Raw genomic sequence first — 24,280 nt, forward strand, 5'->3', positions numbered from 1 at the left:
AGCACCACGTCTTATTACCAGTTCCTGAGTCATCAAGTCTCCAACTCCTTTTTCATTTACTGATTAGTGGATCTGTGCTCTAGATGAAAGACTAAACAGTTCAGATCCTTATCCAAACCACTTTACCCTGCCAAACTTGGCCGAAAGACACAGAAAAATAGACTTTTCAATGAGATTGAGTATCTCCTTCCTTCTGACTGGGCAAAATTTAGTTCCCAGTCCTAATTTGCAAAGAGCTCATGGAATACCTGTTATGTCATTTTTGGCAGAAAAGAGCCAGGAGCTGAGTTCTTATAAATATACATAGAACTTTATTTAGGTCAAAGTGCACTGACATACCCTGTGGTTTTCTAGCTCTCAGACTAACTAAACAGCTTGTGCTACTCAATATCATCACTCAGCGTATTCCTAAATTCCAGCCTGGAGGAAGCAGTCATAGGTGAAACTGCTGGTGACAGTACAGGACCTTCATCTCCCTCTTGTGTTCCTTACTTAGCAATGTGAATATTGTGACAAATGTGAGACCTTGAAAACATGGAAAATTCAAAAATATTTCTATATTGAGCTGTGCCATGAGCTATGGGCAAAGGGATTACTCAAGTGTGACAGGTTTCAGTGGTATCCTGCTGTTAATTGATTTATCTCGTTAGACTGACCTAACACTTGGTAAAGCACCCCCATCCTTTCACGTATTTATACCTGCTCGTGTATTTCTTTCTTCATACTTCTGATGAAGTGGGTTCTAGCCCACAAAAGCTTATGCCCAAATAAATTTGTTAGTCTCTAAGGTGCCACAAGGACTCCTTATTTTTTTTTTTTTTTTTGCTCATAAATGTGTGTCTATATTCAACTTCATGAGACGGGGATTGTCTGTTAGCTCCAAAGAGGAGGGTTACTGTGCCACCCCAGGGAATTAAAATCAACATGGGTAACTACTGCAGATCCTGGAACAGATAAACAGCTCCAGAGAAGTACCACCTCTGGGGCAAATTGCACATACTGGTTCAGACCCAGTTCAAAAGGTGTGGCAGACAAGTTAAGGCTTTTGGTATAAAGTGTCAGCCTGAACTGGCTCAGGGAGCCTCACTTTGATCCTCAAACTTCCATGAAACTATAACCAAGAGGAAAAAGCCCTGCTGGAAGAGTGGGAAGGAGTGGAACTTGCCAGGATCTCCATGTGGAAGATGGGTAACATCTAGTAAGCTTAGCACACATGCGGAGTGTTTATTGTTTCAGGATATATTTCTCTGTAATACTTTTGCCCTAGAATAAATGTACTGTACTTGTAAAAGCTGGCTTGTCATCGGTAAACACTGTCATAGCCTCTGGGAGAGAGTGAAACTGCAGGTGCTGGACTGATATTAGAGCTGCTGGGATAGTTTCTGTGAATTGCAGGGGAACAGCAAGCCTAAATCCCTGGTCTGGAGAGAGAGAGAGAGATGTGGGGTCCACTCACAGAGGTGTTACTGGAGGCCTGCAATGTAAAGAGGCATGCTAGAGTAGACCACAGAGGTGCAGTTAACCCCAGAACTGTGACAAATATGGAGCCTTGTGACAATTATGGCTCTGTACATTTCCATTTAATAACTAATAACACTCATAGCACTTCATCCACAGATATTAAAGTGCTTAACCAGGGTGGGTAAGTAGCATTATCCCTATTTTACAGGTCAGGAAGCTAAAGCACAGATGTTACCTGATTTGCACAAGTTTACACATTGAGTCAGTGGCAGTGCAGAGAACAGAAGTCAGGTCCCCTGACATTCAGCCTGAGGCCACTATCCAGCCTCTATGGTCATTATCCATCCTGCCTCTCTTTAAAGCCTACAGAGTGTGAGGTAAAGATTTTTTCCCCCAAATAGATTAAGGTTATCAAAAACTGTTTACTGATTGGTATTAATGATAAAATAACTTTCTAGTAAAGGTCAGAACAGCAGCTGCATAATGTCTAAATGGCAGCTAATGAGCTGCTAAAATATAAATAGGGTGGCAGTTCACATGGAGTACCTGGAAGCTGTTCCTAGAGCTGTGATCCATGCCTGGAAAATGCCAGCAAGGAATGTGAAGGGGCTTTTCCTTGTTATCACGAAGTACAGTGAAGGCAAGAAGATCCCACCGTGGATGAGAAGGCCCACGATCACTGTTACCATGTACATTCCAAGTTGCCTAGCAACCACTTCTAAGTCCTTAATTTCAATGATTTTCCCGCAAATAAGGCAGGCAATGCCGAAAGGAGAGTACCTAGGGGGAAAAAAAACAGAACAAACAGATGGAACTGATCCTTGCAGCGTGCAGCCATAAGACCTGTGCACAAAAACATGTGGGACTATGGAGAGAGATCCAGGCTCCTAGATTGAACACCTAGAGATGTGAAAAGGATACAGAACTACTGAATGATGGTGGTTCAGTGGCTGTCTTTCATGCCTCTCTTAATATGGCATGAGTAAAGCCTATTCAGAGGAACCTGCCATAACACCGCACTAAAAGTAATACTACAATACTTCAGGGACCAAATCCTGAGGTTTTTACTCAATTTCTTCTTGTTTTTTTTTACTCACCACCATTAAATTCAATGTATGTTTGCAGAGTAAGGCTTTGGCCCTAGAGTAATATCCTATAAGCAGGTAGTAACTGAACTATACATGCAAGTGTTTTGGATCTTTACTGAAGAATACTGTATTTTAGTGTTAATACTTCACTGTTATGTAGCATTTTTCATCAAGTTCAAGTCTGAATTATTTGTTGCAGATAAATGATCTGATGAATCTAGCCATTTTTCCTGTGTGCCAATCTACTTTGTGCTCATTGAATTGTTTCAACAAGCAGTTTTTAATCTATGGATTGTTGGTTAACTATATGCTTTGATTACCTGTGGTGTGTGACTGGTCACCTAAGTCACATGGTATTACTTTTGCTCCTTGATTTAAAATGGGAATAACAATAACACATTTTGGTACTACATAATTTATAAGAACGTAAGACTAGCCATACTGCGTCAGACTAAAGGTCCATCTAGCTCAGTATCCTGTCAGCTGCCAGTGGCCTATGCCAGGTGCTTCAGAGGAAATGAAGAGAACAGGTAATCATCAAGTGATCCATCCCATTGTCCATTCCCAGGGTCTGTTTGCCAGAACCTGGGAATGGTCAAGGACACCATCCCTGCCCACCCTGGCTGATAGGTTTATCTTCCATTAATTTATCTAGTTCTCTTTTTAACCCTATTATAGTTTGGTCCTTTACAACATCCTCTGGCAAAGGGTTCCACAGACTGACTGTGCATGGTGCGTTGTTCATTTATTATACTTCTAATAAATGACAAATAATGTGTACGAGGAATGCCTTCATGTCATGTGAATGTGAGTTCATACAAGGTAACATTTACTCCACCTCAGAGGAGTCAGTACAAAGTTTATATGTCACTTCCATACATTTTTACCTTATCAGGAAGGTTTAAGTGGGACATAAATGTTGCAGAGGTTTGTGCTGGGCTCCTCTGCACGGAGATGAATTTAGTCACATTGAAAAGCCTTTCCAAAACATTCCCTTTGTTGTTGATGTAAACAAATTCCCTTTGTTGAATCTTCACAAACACTGACTAAGAAAGTCCTTAACGCATATGAAGCAAGGAGACATTTTTCATGTAAAGAATGCTTGCAAATGCTGGTTTATGGTAGTCATCTTGCTCAGCTTCTTATTATAACATTCCTGCTGTGAGGAAACTGCACTTTTAGAGGAAGAGTAAACGACAAAATGTCCCTTCTGAATAAAATGGGAGAGGGGTCTAAGTTTTCAAAAGTGGCTAGTGATTATGGGTGCCTAACTTGAGAGGATTTGAAGGGATCTGAGTTTCAGAGGGCAGGCTCAAAGGGGTTTCTGAAAATCATGTGCTTTCAGTTTTCTCAGATGTGGCACCAATAAGAATGGCCATACGGAGTCAGACCAAAGGTCCATCCAGCTCAGTATCCTGTCTACCAACAGTCGCCAATACCAGGTGCCCCAGAGAGAGTGAACCTGACAGGTAATGATCAAGTGATTTCTCCCCTACCCATCCATCTCCATCCTCTGACAAACAGAGGCTAGGGACACCATTCCTTACTCATTCTGGCTAATAGCCATTAAGGGACTTAACCTCCATGAATTTATCTAGTTCTCTTTTAAACCCTGTTATAGTCCTAGCCTTCAAAACCTCCTCAGGCAATGGGTTCCACAAGTGGACTGTGTGCTGTGTGAAGAAGAACTTCCTTTTATTTGTTTTAAACCTGCTGCCCATTAATTTCATTTAGTGGCCCCTAGTTCTTATATTATGGGAACAAGTTAATAACTTTTCCTTACTCACTGTCTCCATACCACTCATGATTTTTATATTCCTCTATCATATCCCCCCTACTTTCTTCCAAGCTGAAAAGTCCTAGTCTCTTCAATCTCTCCTCATATGGGACCTGTTCCAAACCCCTCATCATTTTAGTTGCCCTTTTCTGAACTTTTTCTAATGCCAGTATATCTTTTTTGAGATGAAGAGACCACATCTGTAAGCAGTATTAAAGATGTGGGCATACCATGGATTTATATAATGGCAATAAGATATTCTCCTTCTTACTCTATATCTCTTTTTAAACGATTCCTAACATCCTGTTTGCTTTTTGACTGCTGCTGTACACTGTGTGGATGTCTTCAGAGAACTATCCATGATGACTCCAAGATCTCTTTCCTGGTTAGTTGTAGCTAAATTAGCCCTCATCATATTGTATGTATAGTTGGGGTTATTTTTTCCAATGTGCATTACTTTACATTTATCCACATTAAATTTCATTTGCCATTTTGTTGCTCAGTCACTTAGTTTTGTGAGCTCTTGTTGAAGTTCTTCACAGTTTGCTTTGATCTTAACTATCTTGAGCAGTTTAGTATTATCTGCAAACTTTGCCACCTCACTGTTTACCCCTTTCTCCAGATCACCCCCAAAAAATGACACCTTACTTCACTAGTCACTTACAAATTTAGGCATAATATTTCAAACCATTTCATCAGTTGCTGTGCAGTCTGTGTTTCCATAAGATTCACCAGGGATAATCCCTGTAGAGGGATATGCAGCATCACCACTGTAGTAAGATGAGGCCCTGAAATAAGCTTGTATCAGAGGCCCAGAATGAGGCCTGAGGCCTGAACTAAAGTAATGGTCAAGATTTTGCTAACATAAAGTAAAGTTAAGCTCTGAGCCAGAGGCAGGCTCTGCTCACAGAAGTTGACAAGAAGAAGGCTACTAATTACATGTATACACATATCTAAAAGGTATAGGATGAATGTGCCAGGATAGCACCAGAACATTCTGGTATGAACACATTCCACAGAGATAATGAGGAATAGGCTGACCCATCCTAAAGACAGGGTCAAAAGGATAATATAATGGATAGAGTTGTTTGTTCAAACCAACCTATACGGGAGAGAAGCAGCACCCTAACATGTAGAGGTGTTGTACCTCAGTACGTCAGGAGTGATGTGTAACTTGTTTGTTCCTGTATATAAGAATGCATCCCTGAGTGGATGTCTTTGTCCAGCCTAGGAGGCAGTGGAGAGTCCTACCACTGATTTGAGCTGGGTCTATTGTCAGAGAGCACATATGTACTAGCAGAACCATAGACATCTGATCTGAGGAGTTAGAGACTGTGTTTTGTTTGGCAATAAACCTGGCTAGATGCCTTCGTACCTTAACAGAGTCTGTGGTTGTTGGGGGTTCTCTTTGAGGCTGCTGTGCCAGCTATCTGCGAGAGCCATGGCAGCACATAGAGGGAACACACACATACTGTTATCAACATTGAACAGAGCAGAGCACCACGCTGGTGATATCTGACAACACTGGTGACCCTGACCACTGATCTGGTGAGTAAGTGAGCTCTCTACTCCAGGAATCGCAATCTAACATGACAGAAAACCACGAGCTACAGAACCCTCATTAACCCTTCCCTGCAAATCCCCACAGAGTTTAAAAAATATAATGGGAAAGAAACATGTAATGTAATTTATAAGACTAGGGCAGAGACTGGAGCCTTAAAATGTAAAATATTGTGAACTATAACCATGGCTGTTAAATGGTTAAAACAGCACACCACAAAAAACACTGCATCCTAACTGAGACACGTTATTCAAAACAGTTTTGTTCAGATGGCACTGGTGTGGTGCTCTGCTCGGTTCAGTGTTGATAACAAGTCGGCTGCGTGAGTGTGTTCTCTCTGTGTGCTGCCCCGGATATGTGTATAGGTGCAATTAGCAGCCTTCTTCTTGCCAACTTCTGTGAGCAGGGCCTGCTTAACTTTGCTTTATGTTAGTAGAGTCTTGACCATTACTTTAGCTCGGGCCTCAGGCCTCACTCTGGGCCTGTGATACAAGGCTTATGTTTCACGGCCTCATCTTACTACATTCTCCCACTTTTTGTCTTCTTATGGGGAGGATGTTTACCCATTGCCCCGGAAAAGCATAATGCATAGAATAAAGATAACCCAGTGGGCTAAACACTGTTATGTGTTTACCTTATTTTACCATCCATAACTCATGCCTTGCCTGTCTTTTTAGTCTGCACATTCCCTCATTCGAGTGATAGACAGATTTTATTATCCAATTATTTTTAGTCCTTTATGGTGGGCTTGGGAATGTTAGGCCTGGGACTATGACAGAGAAGTGTAGTATTATAATTAAGCTTTAGAGGCACTCCCAAATAATTAATATATATGAATAATATGGATATGGCTATATATTTGTAGCGTATATGGGTATATATGTATAGTATGTATGTGTACCTATGACACCACCTTATATCCAAGCATAACCATGTTTTTCCAGTCTGGTGTTGAATTCTGGCCCTTTTACTGTAGTGACACAAATAGAAACACACTCCTATTAGGGCAATTGCAGTTATCATCTATATCGTTAGTAGTAGGCTGAGTGTTCTGAAATACTGGGATAGGCATTGTTACAGTATGTTCCACAGTATGTATATGAGAAGTAAACAAGAAATTTGGAGTAGTGACTCTACAAATGAGGTCTTTATATATAAATGTCTTGTAATTAGTTACTACCCAGTACTGTGCATTCATGTTCTAAGTTACTCTTACTGTTGGTTGTCACCCTCTGGTAAGCTTTGCTGGGCAGGAAACATGAGTGGTTAGCTTCTATGTTCCATGGATTGCATTACCGCATGATACATCAGTAGTTGATGTAGATCCAGTTGTTTTTATGGATGTTGTTTTTCAGAAAACCTACTAAATGGACAGTAACCAATTTATCAAATATTGCTGTGTCAGGATTTAGTATGTGTACCCAGATAACCAGATGTCCAACTTTATTTTATGTTCTTATGGTTCATAAGAGTCTCAAATCACTGGAATTGCCCAAGGGCCTGGAGCTTTCTTCACAAAGAAATTTTAAATAGCTGACACGATGGCATCTTTGTATAAAGGAGGAAGGTTTTTATCTTTATGAACACAAAAAGCTGATTCTCGTCCCCTGCAACAATAATTCTTTAAAAAATCTGGGCAAAGATGAATAAGAGGTATGGTTGGTATTGCTCAGTCTCCCCTCTCTAGGACAGAGGAACATGTACTGAAACATTAATAAAAAACTAATGTTGTTCTACTGGGTATGGCTCTAGTTATTACAACCCTGAAGCCAACAGAAGCTTTACATTATTGATTAGACCAAAGTAACAAGTTTTGCCCTCGGTGTGCTGGCCAGTGCTGCTTACGTGGAATATTGGTAAACCCAGTTTCTTGGAGTATTTGAAGAATTATATTCACTGCTTGTCTTTATATTAGAGAGCAGCAGCTTATAATAAATGTTGCAATCAAAATAGCCCTTCCTCACAAAAGCTACACTGTCTATTTGTGGTGAGGGACCAGACTGAAAAAACAGAGAGAGAGTAAGAAAATCAGGCTGTTGTTTTACCTCCTTTTCAGCTGTCATTATATGCAGTCTCACACAGATAAGCATCATTCTTATATAGTGCCTTCCACCGGAAACCTCAAAACATCAGTTACATTCCAGGCACTAATGGATAGCACCCCAATGAACTTAATTCATTTAAACCACATAGGGAAGCATGTTTTAGTGCTGTGACTAAAGGAAGTCATACTTCCAGGGGCAGCAGGGGGTCATGGAGAGCAGCGGTTGCAATGGTGTGGCCTGTTTATTCTTGCACTTCACAGTGGCTGGCAGTCAGTGCATAAGATACATGGGACTAATCGTGACACAAACAAATGATAACCCAAAGTGGTATGTGAATTAAAGCTGCCAGAAACCCTAGAGTGCTCTCTCTTGGCATTCCCCTGCTAGCCAAGATATGACATTGTCCTGTGATGGGTGGGTGAGTGAAGGGACTTTTTGCTTCCTCTCTCTCTCTCTAGTTCATTAGTGCAGCACCCACAATGTACCAAAAGCAATAGGTTTTATGCCAAATGCTGTGGAGCACGTTTTGTTCTGAAAGGTTATCTGTAGATGACATCGGCATACTTGGCACTTGTATATAAACAGTAAATAGCTCTGGGGCAATTCTCAAATAAGTGATACAAAAGAAAAAGAATCCTGCTCGAGAAATGTAAACAAGGCCTCCATCCCAACTGGCTGGAGTCATCCATTGCTGGGACGTGGAAGGGAAGCTGTTCTGAATGGGCACGCCACACACTTTCCTAGTAAAACAACTCAGTTCAGTGCCTCTTACTCTGCTGATTTTATAGAATGCAGATTTTGCATGTGGACTCACAGAGGCTATGGGAGGCGACTTTCGTATATTGATGCAAACCATTGGAATCTCATTTTGGCGGAATGCATATTTTGGGCAAGCCAATTTTGCTGTAGAGCACTGGAAATAGAGCATGCCTCTTGGCTCCTCTGTAATTATGCCTCCGAGCCTACTGTTTATTATTATGCTAGACTCACAGGAGAAGCTGAATATTGTTATGTTTTGAAGGGATGTTTGTTTTTTACTGTAGTAAACCACTACAATAAATGTGATATTTTTACACTAGTGCTAAAGGTCTTAAGCTGGTGCCTGCATGTCTTGGAGCCCTGTATGCAAAAAATGACAGCATGCCTGTCATCTTCAGAAATGTTTCAAAATGCTCCCCACACCCCACAGAAACAATGTTCTTCTAGTTGTGCCATCCTTGTCATGGTTTAAAGAGCCAGCCTAGGGAGCTGAAATTTTTAGTTGTATGGGTTGCCAATAAAGTATAATATGTCCAGTCTGTGGCAGGATTTGGCTTGTGCGTTTTTTGTATCTTAGAAGTTACGATCTTGACTTACCACATGATCATAGTCACTAGTTTCATTACAATCTCATTCAGGATGCTGAAGAAATCCACCATCATTTTGGCCTGCTCACCCATCTTCCCCATAGCAACACCAAAAGCAATGAAGAACCCTATCAGGCCTGTTGGAGGAATCACACCACAGAGAACCCACCAGTTAGGAAGCATGTTTTTTGGTCTCAGTCTCTGCAGCTATGTCAGAATAAAGCCACCCTGTTAATTCAACCTTCAAACAACTGCACTGTATTTCACAGCTGAAATGCTTTACCTCTTGTTAATGTGATCTTGTGCTAAACTTCCACAGTGGAAACCAGGAAGTATTCTTTATTCTTTATTTTCTACTAGCCTATAAATTCCATGATATAGAGACTGTTTTTTTCCTTATATCATAATATAGCACCCAGATGATGACTCAATCAATAAAATAATAATTAATAGTGAATTTACAGTATTTGATTTGATTCGGGTTGAAAGTAGGAGTACTGAATCTCCATTGCATGGCCCCTTTACACTGCTCTTGTCTGTTCCTTTGGTTCACCAAAGGAACACTCATAATATAGGCTTCCTTGATGCCATAGAGACCGCAGAGGCCTCACAGCCTGGCAAAGGGGAGTTGCCAGAGCCCAAAGAGCTCTGGCTGCCATAATACCTTCTATGGGCCATGTCCAGCTTTGCCTAAGTTTAGACCAGCCCTGATGTAGTTCTACCCTGTACAGGAGCCAACCTCAGAATATAGTGAGATGCAAAGGGAGAACCCCTTCCCCATCTCTTAACACACACACACACACACACACTTCTTGTGACTAGCTCATCCAAAAGGAATAATTGTATATCTTAAAATATGGATATACATATTAAGGGACTAATGCTGCTCCAGATGAAATGATTGAGAGTTTTCCCTTTAAATCCAGTGGGAGCAGGAGCAGGTCCAATAGTAATATAAGAAAGGAAATTGTAACTGTGTTAAATGGAAGAAACTCTTGGGTATTAGAAAACCAAAATGAAAATCAATTGAGTGAATGAGTATGCTAGGGATAGTCTATATATGCTATTTAGGATTAGTGTGCTCTGATGCAAGTAGGGTGACCAGATGTCCCGATTTTATAGGAACAGTCCCGATTTTGGGGTCTTTTTTCTTATATAGGCTCCTATTAGCCCCAACCCGTCCCGATTTTTCACACTTGCTGTCTGGTCACCCTGGATGCAAGGCTTTGCTACCTGGGAATTTGCAGGGATCAAGAAAAAGTTCTGAAGCTCAGCAACCCTCAAGAGATTGAACAGTGAGACATGATGAGAGTTCAGCATTTACCTAGTGTGTGAGCTCAGTTGGGAATTTCCCTTGTCAAAAAGCTACATGAATCCCATTAGGATACAAAAACAGGAAGAAAGTGGTTGCAGATGCCAGAAATGACCAGCTTGGCTATCCAAAAACTCACTCATTAGTATGGGTGTGTTGAAATAGAAGTAGAAGCAGAAATAAAGGATGTGTGTCTGTGTGTGCTGTAGAACATGGAGGGATGTGCTGTTGATAAACTTTAAATAATCGCTCACCAAGTAATTTCCTGGAATCCCAACTGTGGCCAGAAAATGTTATTAGGTCTTTTTGTCCGCTTAATGCCAAATTAATAGTCACATTACTCATAGCACTCAAATTTGCCCAGCTCCTTTAACTCATGCAACTATGAGGCCAGTCCCCCTCTGTTTTCATTTTTCTTATAAACCCCTCTGACACATGTCATCATGGGCCAAACTACTGTAGTAATGGCATCATATACGCTCTAGTGTTATCCCACAATTACTATATAATACAGTAATAGATTTTATTTTCTTCTGCTTCAGCAATATATTGGCCTTTCAGTCCTTCTTGTTATTAATGACATTGTCAGTGAGATACTATTTCCTCCAAAACCTAGTACCAAATCTAATGTATCTCTCACATTATCCAGATTGTCTCGCTTTTTTATATATAGAGAGAGTAATAAGTAAATACTAGTGACCCTGGTAGCATTCTGCCTTGGAATGATATATAATGTGTGGATGTGTGTTCAAACAGCACAAATTTGTGGCGGGGTCGTTATCTGGACTATACACAAGGGAGTAAGCAGGAGCAGTACCCTTTCCTAAGCCCCGGCATGGCTAATAGGACCATGTGTCTTGGTGCCCAGAAGTGTGTAGGTGCAGCATGTCTGCCCCCTCTTTCTTTCCCACTGATGAGGTGAGCGGGCAGGAATGGGTGGGGAATGAACAGAAACTTAATTCCATCTCCATTTGCTGGCCAGTATAGCTGAGGTGACATGCTGGGGGAGGTTTGTAATTAGTGCTTTTAAAGGTTACTCTCCCCTGGACAAAGAGGAAGCGGGGAGGGAATTATGACTCAGGGAGGGAATTATGACTCAGAGGCATGTCAATGTCCCTAAGGGATTCTCCTCAACTGGTGCAGTTTACAACCCCCAAGACTCCTTGTTTAGGGCTGCCCCTAAAGTTACAACTTAGAACAAAGTGCCCAAGAAAGAGTGCCCAGCAGACTCAAATTCTTTGTCTTCATGGAACAGATAAAGCAGGGCACCCGCTGTTCAAGCTTCCCCCATGCATAGGATATTTGGGGTATTCACAGAGTCTAATAGATCATCCAGACATTGTTACTATTAATGTCTCAGCCTTTCTATAAGGTTGCCAATTAGTGATAATTGTAGTGGTTGAATCTGTGATGTGGGCACACAGGCACTAGGAACAGTAGTGAGACCATCAGATTTGTATCACTTAGGCCAACAAACAGCCAGCAATTGGTAGCCACTTTCGGTGATGTACTGGAAATTTGGACTCCAGAACTGATCAGACCAACCCAGATACCCACTGACTGTCACTGAAAAGCAAGAGCTGGTATGTTATCAATATAAGTTTCAACAGGAAACAAGTTTCTTTACCTAAGACATTCATTCCATCTTTAAACTCCAGCCCCTTTTTAATGATCAGCTGGGCTTCTAGTGGTGCTTCAGCCATGGTCTTGTTCATCAGAGCAAAGACGGAGTCAGTGATGTTAGGTGATTCTTCAGTTTGTGGGGGCACCAGCACTTTCTTAGTGACAGTTTGGATCTGAAGGAGTTACAAGATGAGATGAGAATGGAATCACAACTGGATTTAATACATATGGGGGGGATCAGAGAATAAAATAATACTCCCCTTTCCAAATAACCCCGGGCAGTGCGGTGTTTAGAGGATCAGACCATGCAATCCAAAACTTCTAACCCCTCTTCCAAAAATAAGTTAGTTTGTAATAGTTCGAAGTGTAATTAAGTCCTGGGATCCTATTCCAAAACAGCAGCATAATGAGGATGGCAAAAACCCTCTTCTTAATTGTTAATCCACAACATCTTACATATAGGGCCTTTCATCCAGAAGGATCAAAAAGTGTTTCATGCACTGTATTCTGTACATACCTTTGGAGTGGGTGATAGTAGCAATTCTGCATCAACAATGGCACACAACAAAGACTTTTATCCGGGGGGGCACCTCCAATCTAAGCTACCATGATAGTTCAGTTCAAAAACATGTTCTGATATTTCTAACACATCTCCTCCCATTATATGACTCGTTCCTTTCTAGATTGGTTCAAAGTTCCTATCTATGAGAGTTCAAATAAAACTGGTATACACAGAGACCTCCTGGCACAGACATCTTGCCATTGCTACCTGGAAAAGCATCTGCTATTTCTATATGCAGCAATAGTAGGATCTCATTAATGACAGCACTTAGAAAAAACCTTGGCACATAACAGCTGGATAAGTTACTGTGAAATTAAAGTATTAGGGATACGGAGCCATTTCTGCACCTTATCCTGTTACAATTGTACCTGCAGCTTGTTGGGAGGGCTTATGTGGATATATTGTGGATGATGCCCAGATTCAAAGCCTTAACATCTTATTTTACTCTTGTTTAAAAATATGGCTCCTCTAAATCTAGAAAATAAAAATACTCAGCTAGAAAAGAACACTGACAATGTGTGAGAAACTCTTCAGCAATCCTGAAGCCAGCCAACATTTGTTTTTCATCTGATTTCATTTTTATCTTGGGAATTTTATCATCCTCTGATTTTTATGTTTAATGGATGTAATGTCAAAGCTGTGTACAGCTACAGAAATAAATAGGGGGTGTTGATTCTGAGCACTCACAACTCCCACTGGAGTCAATGGAAGCTGAAGGTCCCCAACACTTCCCAGATCAGACCCATAATTACTAGTGATGAGGAACTGACTTCAAAGTGTGGATTCAGATAAGCATCTTGAAAGTAAAAAAAATGCTTATCTGGACATTAGTCATCATTCTAGATCACACGTTTAGGTTAGATGGTGTAACACTTTTCAGAAGTACATAAACTCACAAACTAAGCATGGGTGAATAGAGAAATAATGAGTTTCATTACAGGAAAATGCGGTTTACAAATCAAACTGTTTTTAAATCCAAAAAATTATTCAAGAAGTTCACAAAAGTCCCAAACTCTGCCAGGTTCAACTCTCCAACCAAGCTGTACTTTGCATGCAACCTGGGTCCCTTTATTGTCTTCTACCTGGCAGCAAGGGAAATTCTTTCTCTCCCTGGTTGATCATTACAATTCAGTACCACTGCCATTAACATTACAAAATAATTCTAAAATACCTGACTGGAGCTCTGCAAAAAGACTTCTTGCATTTAAGGCCACCAGGACATGTTGAATGACCCACTAAGCTATTCCTGATAACCATAGGAAGGGAAAGCAGCCTTTGATACCACCCAGACCAAGTGAGGAGGGGAAAGGACCCCAACCTCCCTGGGAACCAAGAGGGAAAACAGGTAGAGGCACACTCCAAAAGCCAGTATGTGAGGGGTTACAGCTGAACAGTAAAAGGGGCGTGGCTTTATGACAGAAGCTTTGGTGGACGCTAGTTTGGAATTTATCAGAGGGGTAGCCATGTTAGTCTGAATCTGTAAAAGCAGCAGAGAATCCTGTGGCACCTTATAGACTAACAGACGTTTTGGATCATGAGTTTGGAATTTGTTCAGATAAAATATGGGAACACTAAAAAGCTCATTTGGGCCCCCATTTGAAGCCCACTGAAGTCACTGGGAGTCTGTCTATTGACTTTGGTAGGCTTTGGACTGGGCCCATATGGGGCAATGTTAAAAAAGGTCAACATGATAGCTGAGCCATAGGTGGCAAGATGAACTGTGTATACTAGCCATTAACACTATACCCACTGAACAAGTCCAAGAAAAGCGTTGGATATTAGCAGCTTAATTCACCCTTGCTGTCTTTCCCACTCATTCCCTGTCCCTACCTATGGATATTTGATCCATTTTTTACAGATCAAGGGCTGAATTCTCTTCCTCTCTATGACACAAGTAGGAGCAAAAGGGGAAAAACAGAACCCTTCTTATTTTATGAGGACACTTCTCAATTTTCAAATAAAACATTGTGGTTTTTAGCCAGCCATGATCTGGCCACATGACCTCTATCCCCAGGATGATTTGGGAATATACTCTTTTTAAAACTCTGTGTTTTTATGTGAGAGTGTAGGGAAGAAATAAAGCCCTCTGGGTCCTTTTGGCAGCTTAAGTCTGCCCCTCTCTGTGTTGTCACTTTATTTCTCACCCAACCCTCCCACCTCTAGCCACAGCTCCAGTTAACATTCTATTTCAAGTAGTACCATTTAGGAACATCTAATAATGGGTTTGGCAACAAATCTTGTTTGGGTCAACAAAAATAGGCTACATGATTGCCAAACAATTTAACTTTAGGAAAAAGCATCTCACTCACAAGAGAACTGCTGACAGAGGAACTGGGAAACGTGTTCTTTGTAAGCCTTTCCTTTATCTCTTACCAATGCTGTATTAACTTAGTGCTGGTAAAAAGTGATTAGGCACTGAAGTATTTAACTCCAGAATAGGCAACAGCAGTGTAAATCTCCTCCCCTCTCAGCCACTGCCCCCACAAGATGCCTTACGTCTGATCTCATGGAGCCCTCTATAGGCAGTTCAGCTATTTGGCTCCATTATCCATATAGATCTTGGTCTCCAGACAGACAGAGAACTTGCTGTATGGGACAGTGGGTTTTGTGATGTGGACACCTGATCACTAGGAACTGGCCTGAAACCATCACAGAGGGCATTGGACAACCATCAGATCAGTCACTTAGTACCTGGGCTGAATTCAAATTCAACCAGCAGCTGAGAGGTGAAATGTTTAATGATTCGTCAGCCAGCCAGAACCCAGCATCTTTATAGAGCATTAAATATTGTACATAAAGAATGAGGTGATTTTAAAAGATTACTTAATAGTGAACTGAAAAGACCCTTTTCAAAGTATTGATTCAAATAAAAATGCTCAAGAACTGAAATCAGTAACAAAGTTACTATATAGTAAAAGAAAACAGTTACCATATAAACTATTTCCCTTTTTAATATACCTGCCCAAAACTATAGTCCTATATTCGCCCCATCAGTAATTTAATGTCATCACTAGGTGAAAGACAGAACTCTGAACACATATCTTGGAATGTAAAAAGGTCTTCGTATTTAAAAAGAATATTGTGAGGTATAGGAGTATTTACCTGCTGGAAGCATGCTTGGACTAGATTTTCAGGGAACAGGTTCCGGATGAGATCCAAGAAAGCATCCAAACTGGATACTTCATCATTTTTCTTTCCTTCTCCCAGCTGCTTCTTGAGTTTTGGATTTCCTGGGTGAATGGCTAAAACCAGAATCACCCCTAGCACAGCAGCAATGATAGTAGTGGACATGTAATAGACCATGGCTCTTGTGCCCAATCGGCCACTAGCTTTAGCATCCAAACCTGACAGTCCTGCGTTTAAAGAAATATGCAGTGAGACTAGTTATTACATAGTTCATCAAATTATCACAAACCACCTGGAGACTCTGCCTATAGTTATTTCCATTTTTAGTGACTATCTTGAGATGCTTTTCCTCCCTTAGGAATTCTTCATAATGTAGATGGTACCCTGAAGAACCTCCAATTTTTCTCCCATCTGAACAACAGATGTTCAAAGCTCCTGCTACCAGTGGAGAAATGGCTAAGACTGAATTCAGCTGAATCCCTAATTGAGGGGTGTTATTGAGAAACACTAATCATGTTCATTACGGCAATGCAAACCTTGTAGTGATGTCCTTTTGCCTTTATTTCCTGGAAGCTGGTCATTTCAAGGATGGCACACAGCTTTGAGCAATCTGTGCTGTCCAGACCTGTGCTGCCATTGATACAAATCCCACTTTAGGATGTGGGTAAGACAGTATATTAGGAAAATGGTGACATTCAAGAGGGTAGCATACGCTTATTTGGACATAAATTGGTTAGCAGCATCAACTACTGAAATCAATGAAGTTACACCAGAAATGGACTTGACCCATGAAATATGAATCAGCTATTATTAATTGCAAAAGATTCACTGCATCACATAATTATTCCTCCCTTCTCACTAAAGATGAACCATATCATATCTTTAGCTAGCATTTTAAAGCATTTATTGCTAATAGAGCTCACCTGTGATTAAACTGGATATAATTAAAGGTAAGATCAACATTTTTAACATCCTCATAAGGATATCTCCTGGGAAGGCTATTAACATGATGATGTCAGGATCAATAGGAGTTGCCAGGCGAAGAAGACCCCCACACACTGCACCCATGATGACACCTGAAAGGAGAAATAAAAAGGAAGGGCAGGGAAAGGAATCATAGAGTCACAGAAGTGTAGTACTGGAAGGGACCTCAACAGGTCATCTAGTCCTGTCCCCTGCACTCAAGGAAAGACTACATAATAATGAGGCCATTCATGACAGATGTATGTCTAACTGTTCTTAAAAACCTCCAGTGACAGAAATTCCAGAATCTCCCAAGGCAATTTATTCCAGTGCTTAACTACCCTGACAGGAAGTTTTTCCTAATGTCCAACCTAAACCTCACTTGCTCCAATTTAAGCCCATTGCTTCTTGTCTTATTCTCAGAGGTTAACAAGAACAATTTTTCACCCTCCTCCTTGTAACAATATTTTATATATTTGAAAATTGTTACCATGTCCCCCTCAGTCTTCTCTTTTCCAGACTAAACAAATCCAGTTATTTCAATCTTTCCTCATAGGTCACGTTTTCTAGACTTTTAATCATTTTTGTTGCTCTCGTCTGGACTTTCTTCAATTTGTGCACATCTTTCCTGAAACATGGTGCCAAGAACTGGACACAATACTCCAGCTGAGGCCTTACCAGAGTGGAGTACAGTGGAAACATGAATCTTTATTCAACACACCAAAGAACAATCTTGAAAAAAATGGTTTCAGAATGATCCTATTACATTCTGTCCAGTGTTCTCTTTCATCTGACAACCTCACAGTAATTTGCAAATATTAATTAAGTCTTACAATGCCCTCAGAGGAAGGTAAGTGTAATTAGTATAATCACTATGTAGATGGCTGAACTGAGGCACAGAGAGGTGAAGTGAGTTACTCAAGACTATACTGACAGTCAAAGCCAAATACAATCAGTAGAAAAGCCAGAAATAGAACCCATCAGTCCTGAGTACCACTCCTTTGCTTTCACCACTAGAACAGCATCATTTCTAAACCCCAATGGTATTAGTCTTACCAAGCATATATTTTGCTTTGAGCTCTCTTCCTACAGAAGAATTGGCAAACAATATCATAGCTCAGGGATAGATCTGATGGGAAAACTAGGAAGATTTAGTGATGAATACACATTTCAACATATTGTTACCAATATATTTAATACTAACATTGAGTTCTCTGAATGGATTGCTATTAGTATCCAGTTCACAGAAACACAATAGAGCAGAAAAGACTAATAGATTACACCCTGTCAGGACTGTTCCCTACAGCATAGTACAATACAGTACACCTTTTCATTTATTCCAATGGGGCTGCCACTATTCCCCTTAAGAGACTTCCGTAATCCTGCACATGTCACGGTTAGATAACACTTTTCAATATACAGCCTAAACCTTTGATTGCTGAATTTCATCCCATTGTTCTTAGGCTAGTCTTCACTAGCCGCCGTATAGGCGGGTAGCAATCGATTTATTGGGGATTGATATATCGCGTCTCATCTAGATGCGATATATCGATCCCCGAACGAGCTCCTATCGATCCCGGAACTCCACCAACCTGAACGATGGTAGTGGAGTAGACATGGGGAGCCGCAGATATCGATCCCGCGCCATGAGGACGGTGAGTAATTCGATCTAAGATACTTCGACTTCAGCTACATTATTCACATAGCTGAAGTTGCATATCTTAGATCGACTTCCCCCCGTAGTGCAGACCAGCCCTTAGTCTCACTATCTTAGATCATTCTATACAATTCCTTTGATTAGTTATTACTATTATTTATTTGTATTGCAATATTATCTTGGAGCCCTAGTCAGGGACCAGCAACCCATTTTTTCTAGGTGCTATGTAAACAGAATAAAAAGACAGTCCCTGCCCCAAATAGCTTACAATCTAAGTACAACATTTACATCTTTAAAATACTTGAATTTCCCTTTGCACTGTTACTGAGTGTTTTCATCTCAGCTGTCTCTGTCTTTCTGATCTCAGGCCCCGTGTACAATCTCCATTGTAATAAGATACCACAAGACAATCTGAATTGTGCTTTGAAAGTATTGCTGGAATAACTTATGGTTCTATGATGATATCAGGTTGGTTCAATGAGAAATAAACTTATTTTATCATTGTGATCCTCTTGGGAAGTGAATCAGGCATCTTTGAGGGACTAGTCCAAGCCCAAATTTCTTGTCCAATTTCAGCTATGGGAAGGTTAAAAGTTGTACTACTTTTGAACTAAAGCTGCAGTTGGTCATTTAAGCTATGGCAAAATGGACTGGGTCTGTGAATTCACTGCATTTGAAAAAAGGGAGTGGAAACGGGGCTGGTGAACCACAAAAAGATGTCAAACTGATCCATATTTGGAGGATGCTTTAACCAGAAAGCACTTTATCAAACTAGGTCACCCAATGTCTGTGGCAAGGGAGACATAGGAGATAAAGCTTGAGTCTCAGAGAGGCTGAGTGGAGGAAAGTGTAAAGGGCCAGGTAAAGGGTTTGTTTTTATATTTTCAAAGAGATTGAAAAAAGAGAAAATCTCCATTTTCTTTAGTAGTGGTGAAAGACATCACTTAAGTCCTATTACATCCAGAAAACACATGCAGCATTGACGTCAGCTCTGCAGGATTCCTCCATGCTACTACTCCATCCATGTGCCTTTTCCCTGAACTAACTGAACCATGCTTACAGGGGGAAAGGGTACGTTCAGTCTCCGTTGCCCTTCCGTTGCCCATTCGTTGCTTGGCTGCCCAGCTGAGATTGCCTACAAGTTTGCCATTGCTGAACACAGGTACAGTCTGTGGTGTAAGATGGACAAACACAAAGAAACACAAGATGCATACAAGCAGAGTATATCTTACCAAATACAGTTAGAGACAGGAGCAGGTTTTTTCTGAGTGATTGGAAGAATTGCAGGCATACATTCTTGGGTCTTGGCTCCACAGAGCTCAGGTGGCTTTCATGCATCCGCACTTCTACCTGCTTAGGCATATTGTTGGCACTAGAAGAAAAATGAATACCAGGTAAGAAGCTATGGTACCAGATGCCAGAAGCAGGAGAAATCAGTTGAACTTTAAATGTACCACCGTCACATGTGTCTGGGGACTCTGATTCTCATAGCAAGATAGGGAATGTCCCAGCCTTTGCACAACCAGTTCAGCTGAGGTGGTAGTCTGGTATTGTCAAGAAAGTTCCATACAAACATGGCCAAATGCATAACAGCTAACGTGCTGTGGCATCCCCAGTGGGGAAGGGGGGAAGGCCTAAGCTCTGTTTATGGTGCCCTGTGATGTGCAGTGCCCAAGCAGCAAGGCTCTCAGTGTACAGGGCGGATCCAGGTGAATGACCACAAAGAGAAGCATGCTGAGCAGTGATCCCCATAGTGGTGGAAGACAGCTGCAGCACATGCTCTCTCTTGGAGGATGTGGGGCCCTATATAACTGTCTGGGACGAAGTTGCACACTAGCTATGTTGCGTCTGTGCTCAGAGAATAAGTAGCAACATCGTGCCCAGCTTCCAAATGGCTATGCTAGACAGCAACCATGCAAAAGACAAGACAGCATGTAGCCCTAAAAATATTCTAATTAAAAGCTAGGTCTACACAGGACACTCTTATACCATATGCAAAGTTGGTGCAGTGCCAGAGCTACTGACAATGAGTCAGATTCCCCTTTCTGCTCTGGCCATTCTGCACTGCCCAAGCGATGCTAAGTGCCTGGATCCTTGCGGAGACTTTCTGTGGTAGGTAAAGCTAGCACAGCCAGCACAGGAAATGTGTCAGGGAGGCAGGTGGAATGCCAAAGCGGGGGATCATGGTGGAGCAGAGCATTGCCATACCCATGCTCCACTGGTGTAAAGTCCCTTCCACCACTCTACCTAATGCCAGGTCAGGCGGCGCCATATCAGAGAGCTGCAACTGGTTCCCTCAGGTCCCCAGCTCTTCTCTTTCCCAGCTCAGGCATGGGAAAGAACTGAGCCAAAAATGCCTTTTATTTCTCCAACATTTTAAAAAGGTCAATTCTTTGTGCATTATAGCCCTTATTCTGCCACTTCTGCTCACAGTGAGTGGTACCTTACACACTGAGAGGCCTACTGAAATCAGTAGGCCTACTCAGGTAGTACAGGTACTCTTACTCAAGATAAGGAGAGTAGATCATCATAATGGGTCCCGTTCTGACCTCAGTTAGATTTGTGCATCTTCTGCAGATTTCCACAGAAGTTCCATATACTGGCATGACAGCAGAATTTGTATAGGCATTAAATTCCAGGTCACTCTGGAACGCCAAATATCATTTACAAGGTAGAAATGGAGCCCCAGAAATGATATAAACAAATAACTCAGTCAGTTAGTCATCAGTCCATGTCAATGCAAATGTCACGATTCATAGAGAGAACAGATGTTTGGTTCCCAAGTAACCGCAGAAAGATTACAAAAATTGAACACTGCACTTGAGTCATGATTTTATCATGTGCTACACAATCTATATTTTGCACTGAGATGTGGTGTACTGTATGCAGCACACTGAAAACACTGGAGCAATATTTTCTCTGTCTGACCTGTGGATAAATATCTCACTGCCAACAGCAATGTTAAAAATTCAAATGTTTAGATCAGGGGCGGGCAAACTTTTTGGCCTGAGGGCCGCATCGAGTTTCAGAAATTGTATGGAGGGCCAGTTAGGGAAGGCTGTGCCTCCCCAGACAGCCAGACAAGGGCCAGCCCCCACCTCCCCTGCTTCTCGCCCCCTGATGGCCCCCACCCCAGGACTCCTGCCCCATCCAACGCCCCCGTTCCCTGACAGCCCCCCCCCGGGACCCCTACACCATCCACACACACCCCGCTCCCTGTCCCCTGACTGCCCACGGAACCCACCCCTAACTCCCCCCCCCACCACTCCATCCAACCCCTCCTCCCATTCCTGACTACCCCCCAGACCCTTGCCCCATCCAACCACCCTTTCTCCCTGTCCTCTGGCTGCCCCTGGAACCCCTGTCCCTGACTGCCCTCTGCCTCCCCATCCAACCCCTGCCCCCTTCCTGACCAGCCCCTCCCTCCATTCAACCCCCCATTTCCTGCCCTCTGACCATCCCAACCTCTATCCACCCCTCCACCCCCTGACCACCACCCTGAACTCCCCTGCCCTCTATCCACTGCCCCCCGTTCCCTGCTCCCTTACCGCACTGCCTGGAGCACCGGTGGCTGGCGGTGCTACAGCCGCACTGCCCAGAGAACCAGGACAGGCACCCAGCTGGAACCTTCCACACCACCACGCAGCACAGAGCCTCAGATCAGGCTGGGCTCTGCAGCTGTGCTGCTCAAGGGACTTGCAACCCTGCTGCCCAGAGTATTGCGCAGGCGGCGCAGTGAGCTGAGGCTGCAGGGGAGAGGGAAGAGCAGGGGAGGGGCCAGGGGTGAGCCTCCCAGGGCAGGAGCTCAGGGGCCAGGCAGGAAGGTCCCGCAGGCCGAATGTGGCCATGGGCTGTAGTTTGCCCACCTCTGGTTTAGATCATTATCCTTTGTGGCCCTATTTTATTACATGCCAATTGTCATCTAGCACCACCACTTTCAACAGATATTTACAGCTAACAAATTTTAGCAACAAAGATTGTTCTGCCTTATAAAAGATGTATTGATTAGAATTTCCAGAGTAAATGCATGCTGCAGTCACACTTTTCACTCTAAGACCTAAAATATGTAAAGCTTGTCTTCTGAATGCATTGCAAAGACCTCAAGTGGAGCACAAGACACCAAAGTGGGACTTGATCCTGCTGGTTACTGAGAACTCCTCTGAGGTGCTGAGTGCCCTCAAGTTTGCAATGACGTGGGGAATCTTTTCTTTTTGATCTTGCCTAAAGTTTCCTGTCAACTTATCTTCAAGGTTTCACAGGAATATATGATGAGAGAACACTAGGTGTGGGGTAGATATTTGTCTAAAGTGGGTGACACATTCCATTTGGAGGTGCAGTGGAAACTAGAGATGATCTCTAATTGTAAAATTTGGGTCAGAATTTTCTCAGGGTGTTCACACTTGGAGTTTTGGTTCAAGCCCCTCTCTAGCTAAAAGCTGGTGATGTGCATGAGTATTTGAAATTTGCAAATACTGACACACCTTCTTTCTCTAGTTTCTCTCAAACAGACAATTCTGGCATACCATCCCCTGAAAGCTAACAAGTTAGTGCAGGAACAGGAGGCTGGCTCTCTTCCTAGTACAGAACACAATGAATGCCCCAGCATGGTGGTACCGGCTACTATACTGAAATTTTTAATGAGACTTGAAACTGAGACAAAACTACTTATCATCAGCAAAGACCCACCATAGCCCTTTGCATGAGGCAGTAGGATCAATTTCCTCACTAAATTATTATTCAGGTATTTGTTATTATCAAAAACAGTACTAATATTAGGGATAGCTCAGTGGTTTGCACATTGGCCTGCTAAACCCAGGGTTGGGTATTCAATCCTTAAGGGGACCATTTAGGAATCTGGAGCAAAATCAGTACTTGGTCCTGCTAGTGAAGGCAGGGGGCTAGATTCAATGACCCCTTAGAGTCCCTTCTAGTATTAGGAAATAGGTATATCTCCATTTTTTTTTAATTAATTTGATAACAACATTCATTTTGGTGGTAGGGGAAATCATTTTTTCCCTCTCTTCTGAGTTAGAAAAAGGAAGAAAAAAATTAAAAAGTGAGAAAAAATGGAATTTTTCCCACAAAAATGAAAATGAAAATTTTCAAAAAATTATACCAACTTTTTTACTTTTACTTTCCAACAAAAACTGGGAATTTTTGTGCAAAGTTTCAATTTCACTGACCTGCTCTAATATAGTAAGGCACACCAGTCTGGAGATGTATATGCTGCCTCATAAGTGAGGCTTCCAGAAAGGCTCAGTCTAGCCTTAAACTATGAGTTTGCTTTGGGATATTCATTTTTTCAAAAGCTAAACACTGCTATATATTCTGTTAAAACTTTTTGAAAAGCAGACTTTGTAAGAATCTGAAAAGCAGCTTGCAGTCCTATAAATCAAAGAAAAAGCCTACCACAAGACATTGAGAAATCCAGCAATTCTGCTATATGTTATTCCAACTTCAGTAGCATGACTGAGCCCAGCACAGTTCTGTGGTGATCTGGAAGCCTACTTTCGCCGTCTACGACTCAAAGAATACTTCCAGGACAACACTGAACAGTGCACTGAGACACTGGTACCCTCCCACCAACAGCACAAGAAGAACTCCACATGGACTCCTCCTGAGGGTCGAAATGACAGTCTGGACCTATACATTGAATGCTTCCGCCGACGTGCACAGGCAGAAATCGTGGAAAAACAACACCGCTTGCCTCATAACCTAAGTCGTGCAGAACGCAATGCCATCCACAGCCTCAGAAACCA

At 42.0% G+C, this 24,280-nt stretch overlaps 1 protein-coding gene across 1 annotated transcript in view; it reads right to left on the reverse strand.

Moving 5' to 3' along the window:
* SLC1A2 (solute carrier family 1 member 2) overlaps window positions 1-24,280 on the reverse strand; it is a 128,186-nt gene that overhangs the window by 20,015 nt on the left and 83,891 nt on the right. The window contains exons 2-7 of the mRNA XM_032805082.2: window positions 19,754-19,893; window positions 16,825-16,977; window positions 15,878-16,128; window positions 12,218-12,386; window positions 9,289-9,415; window positions 2,008-2,241 (exon numbers count right to left, since the gene is read on the reverse strand). Of these exons, the coding sequence (XP_032660973.1) occupies window positions 2,008-2,241; window positions 9,289-9,415; window positions 12,218-12,386; window positions 15,878-16,128; window positions 16,825-16,977; window positions 19,754-19,893 (1,074 nt within the window). The remainder of the gene's footprint in view (window positions 1-2,007; window positions 2,242-9,288; window positions 9,416-12,217; window positions 12,387-15,877; window positions 16,129-16,824; window positions 16,978-19,753; window positions 19,894-24,280) is intronic.

This window comes from Chelonoidis abingdonii, chromosome 4, assembly GCF_003597395.2.
Source record: "Chelonoidis abingdonii isolate Lonesome George chromosome 4, CheloAbing_2.0, whole genome shotgun sequence".
In the NCBI taxonomy this organism is placed as follows: domain Eukaryota; kingdom Metazoa; phylum Chordata; order Testudines; family Testudinidae; genus Chelonoidis; species Chelonoidis abingdonii.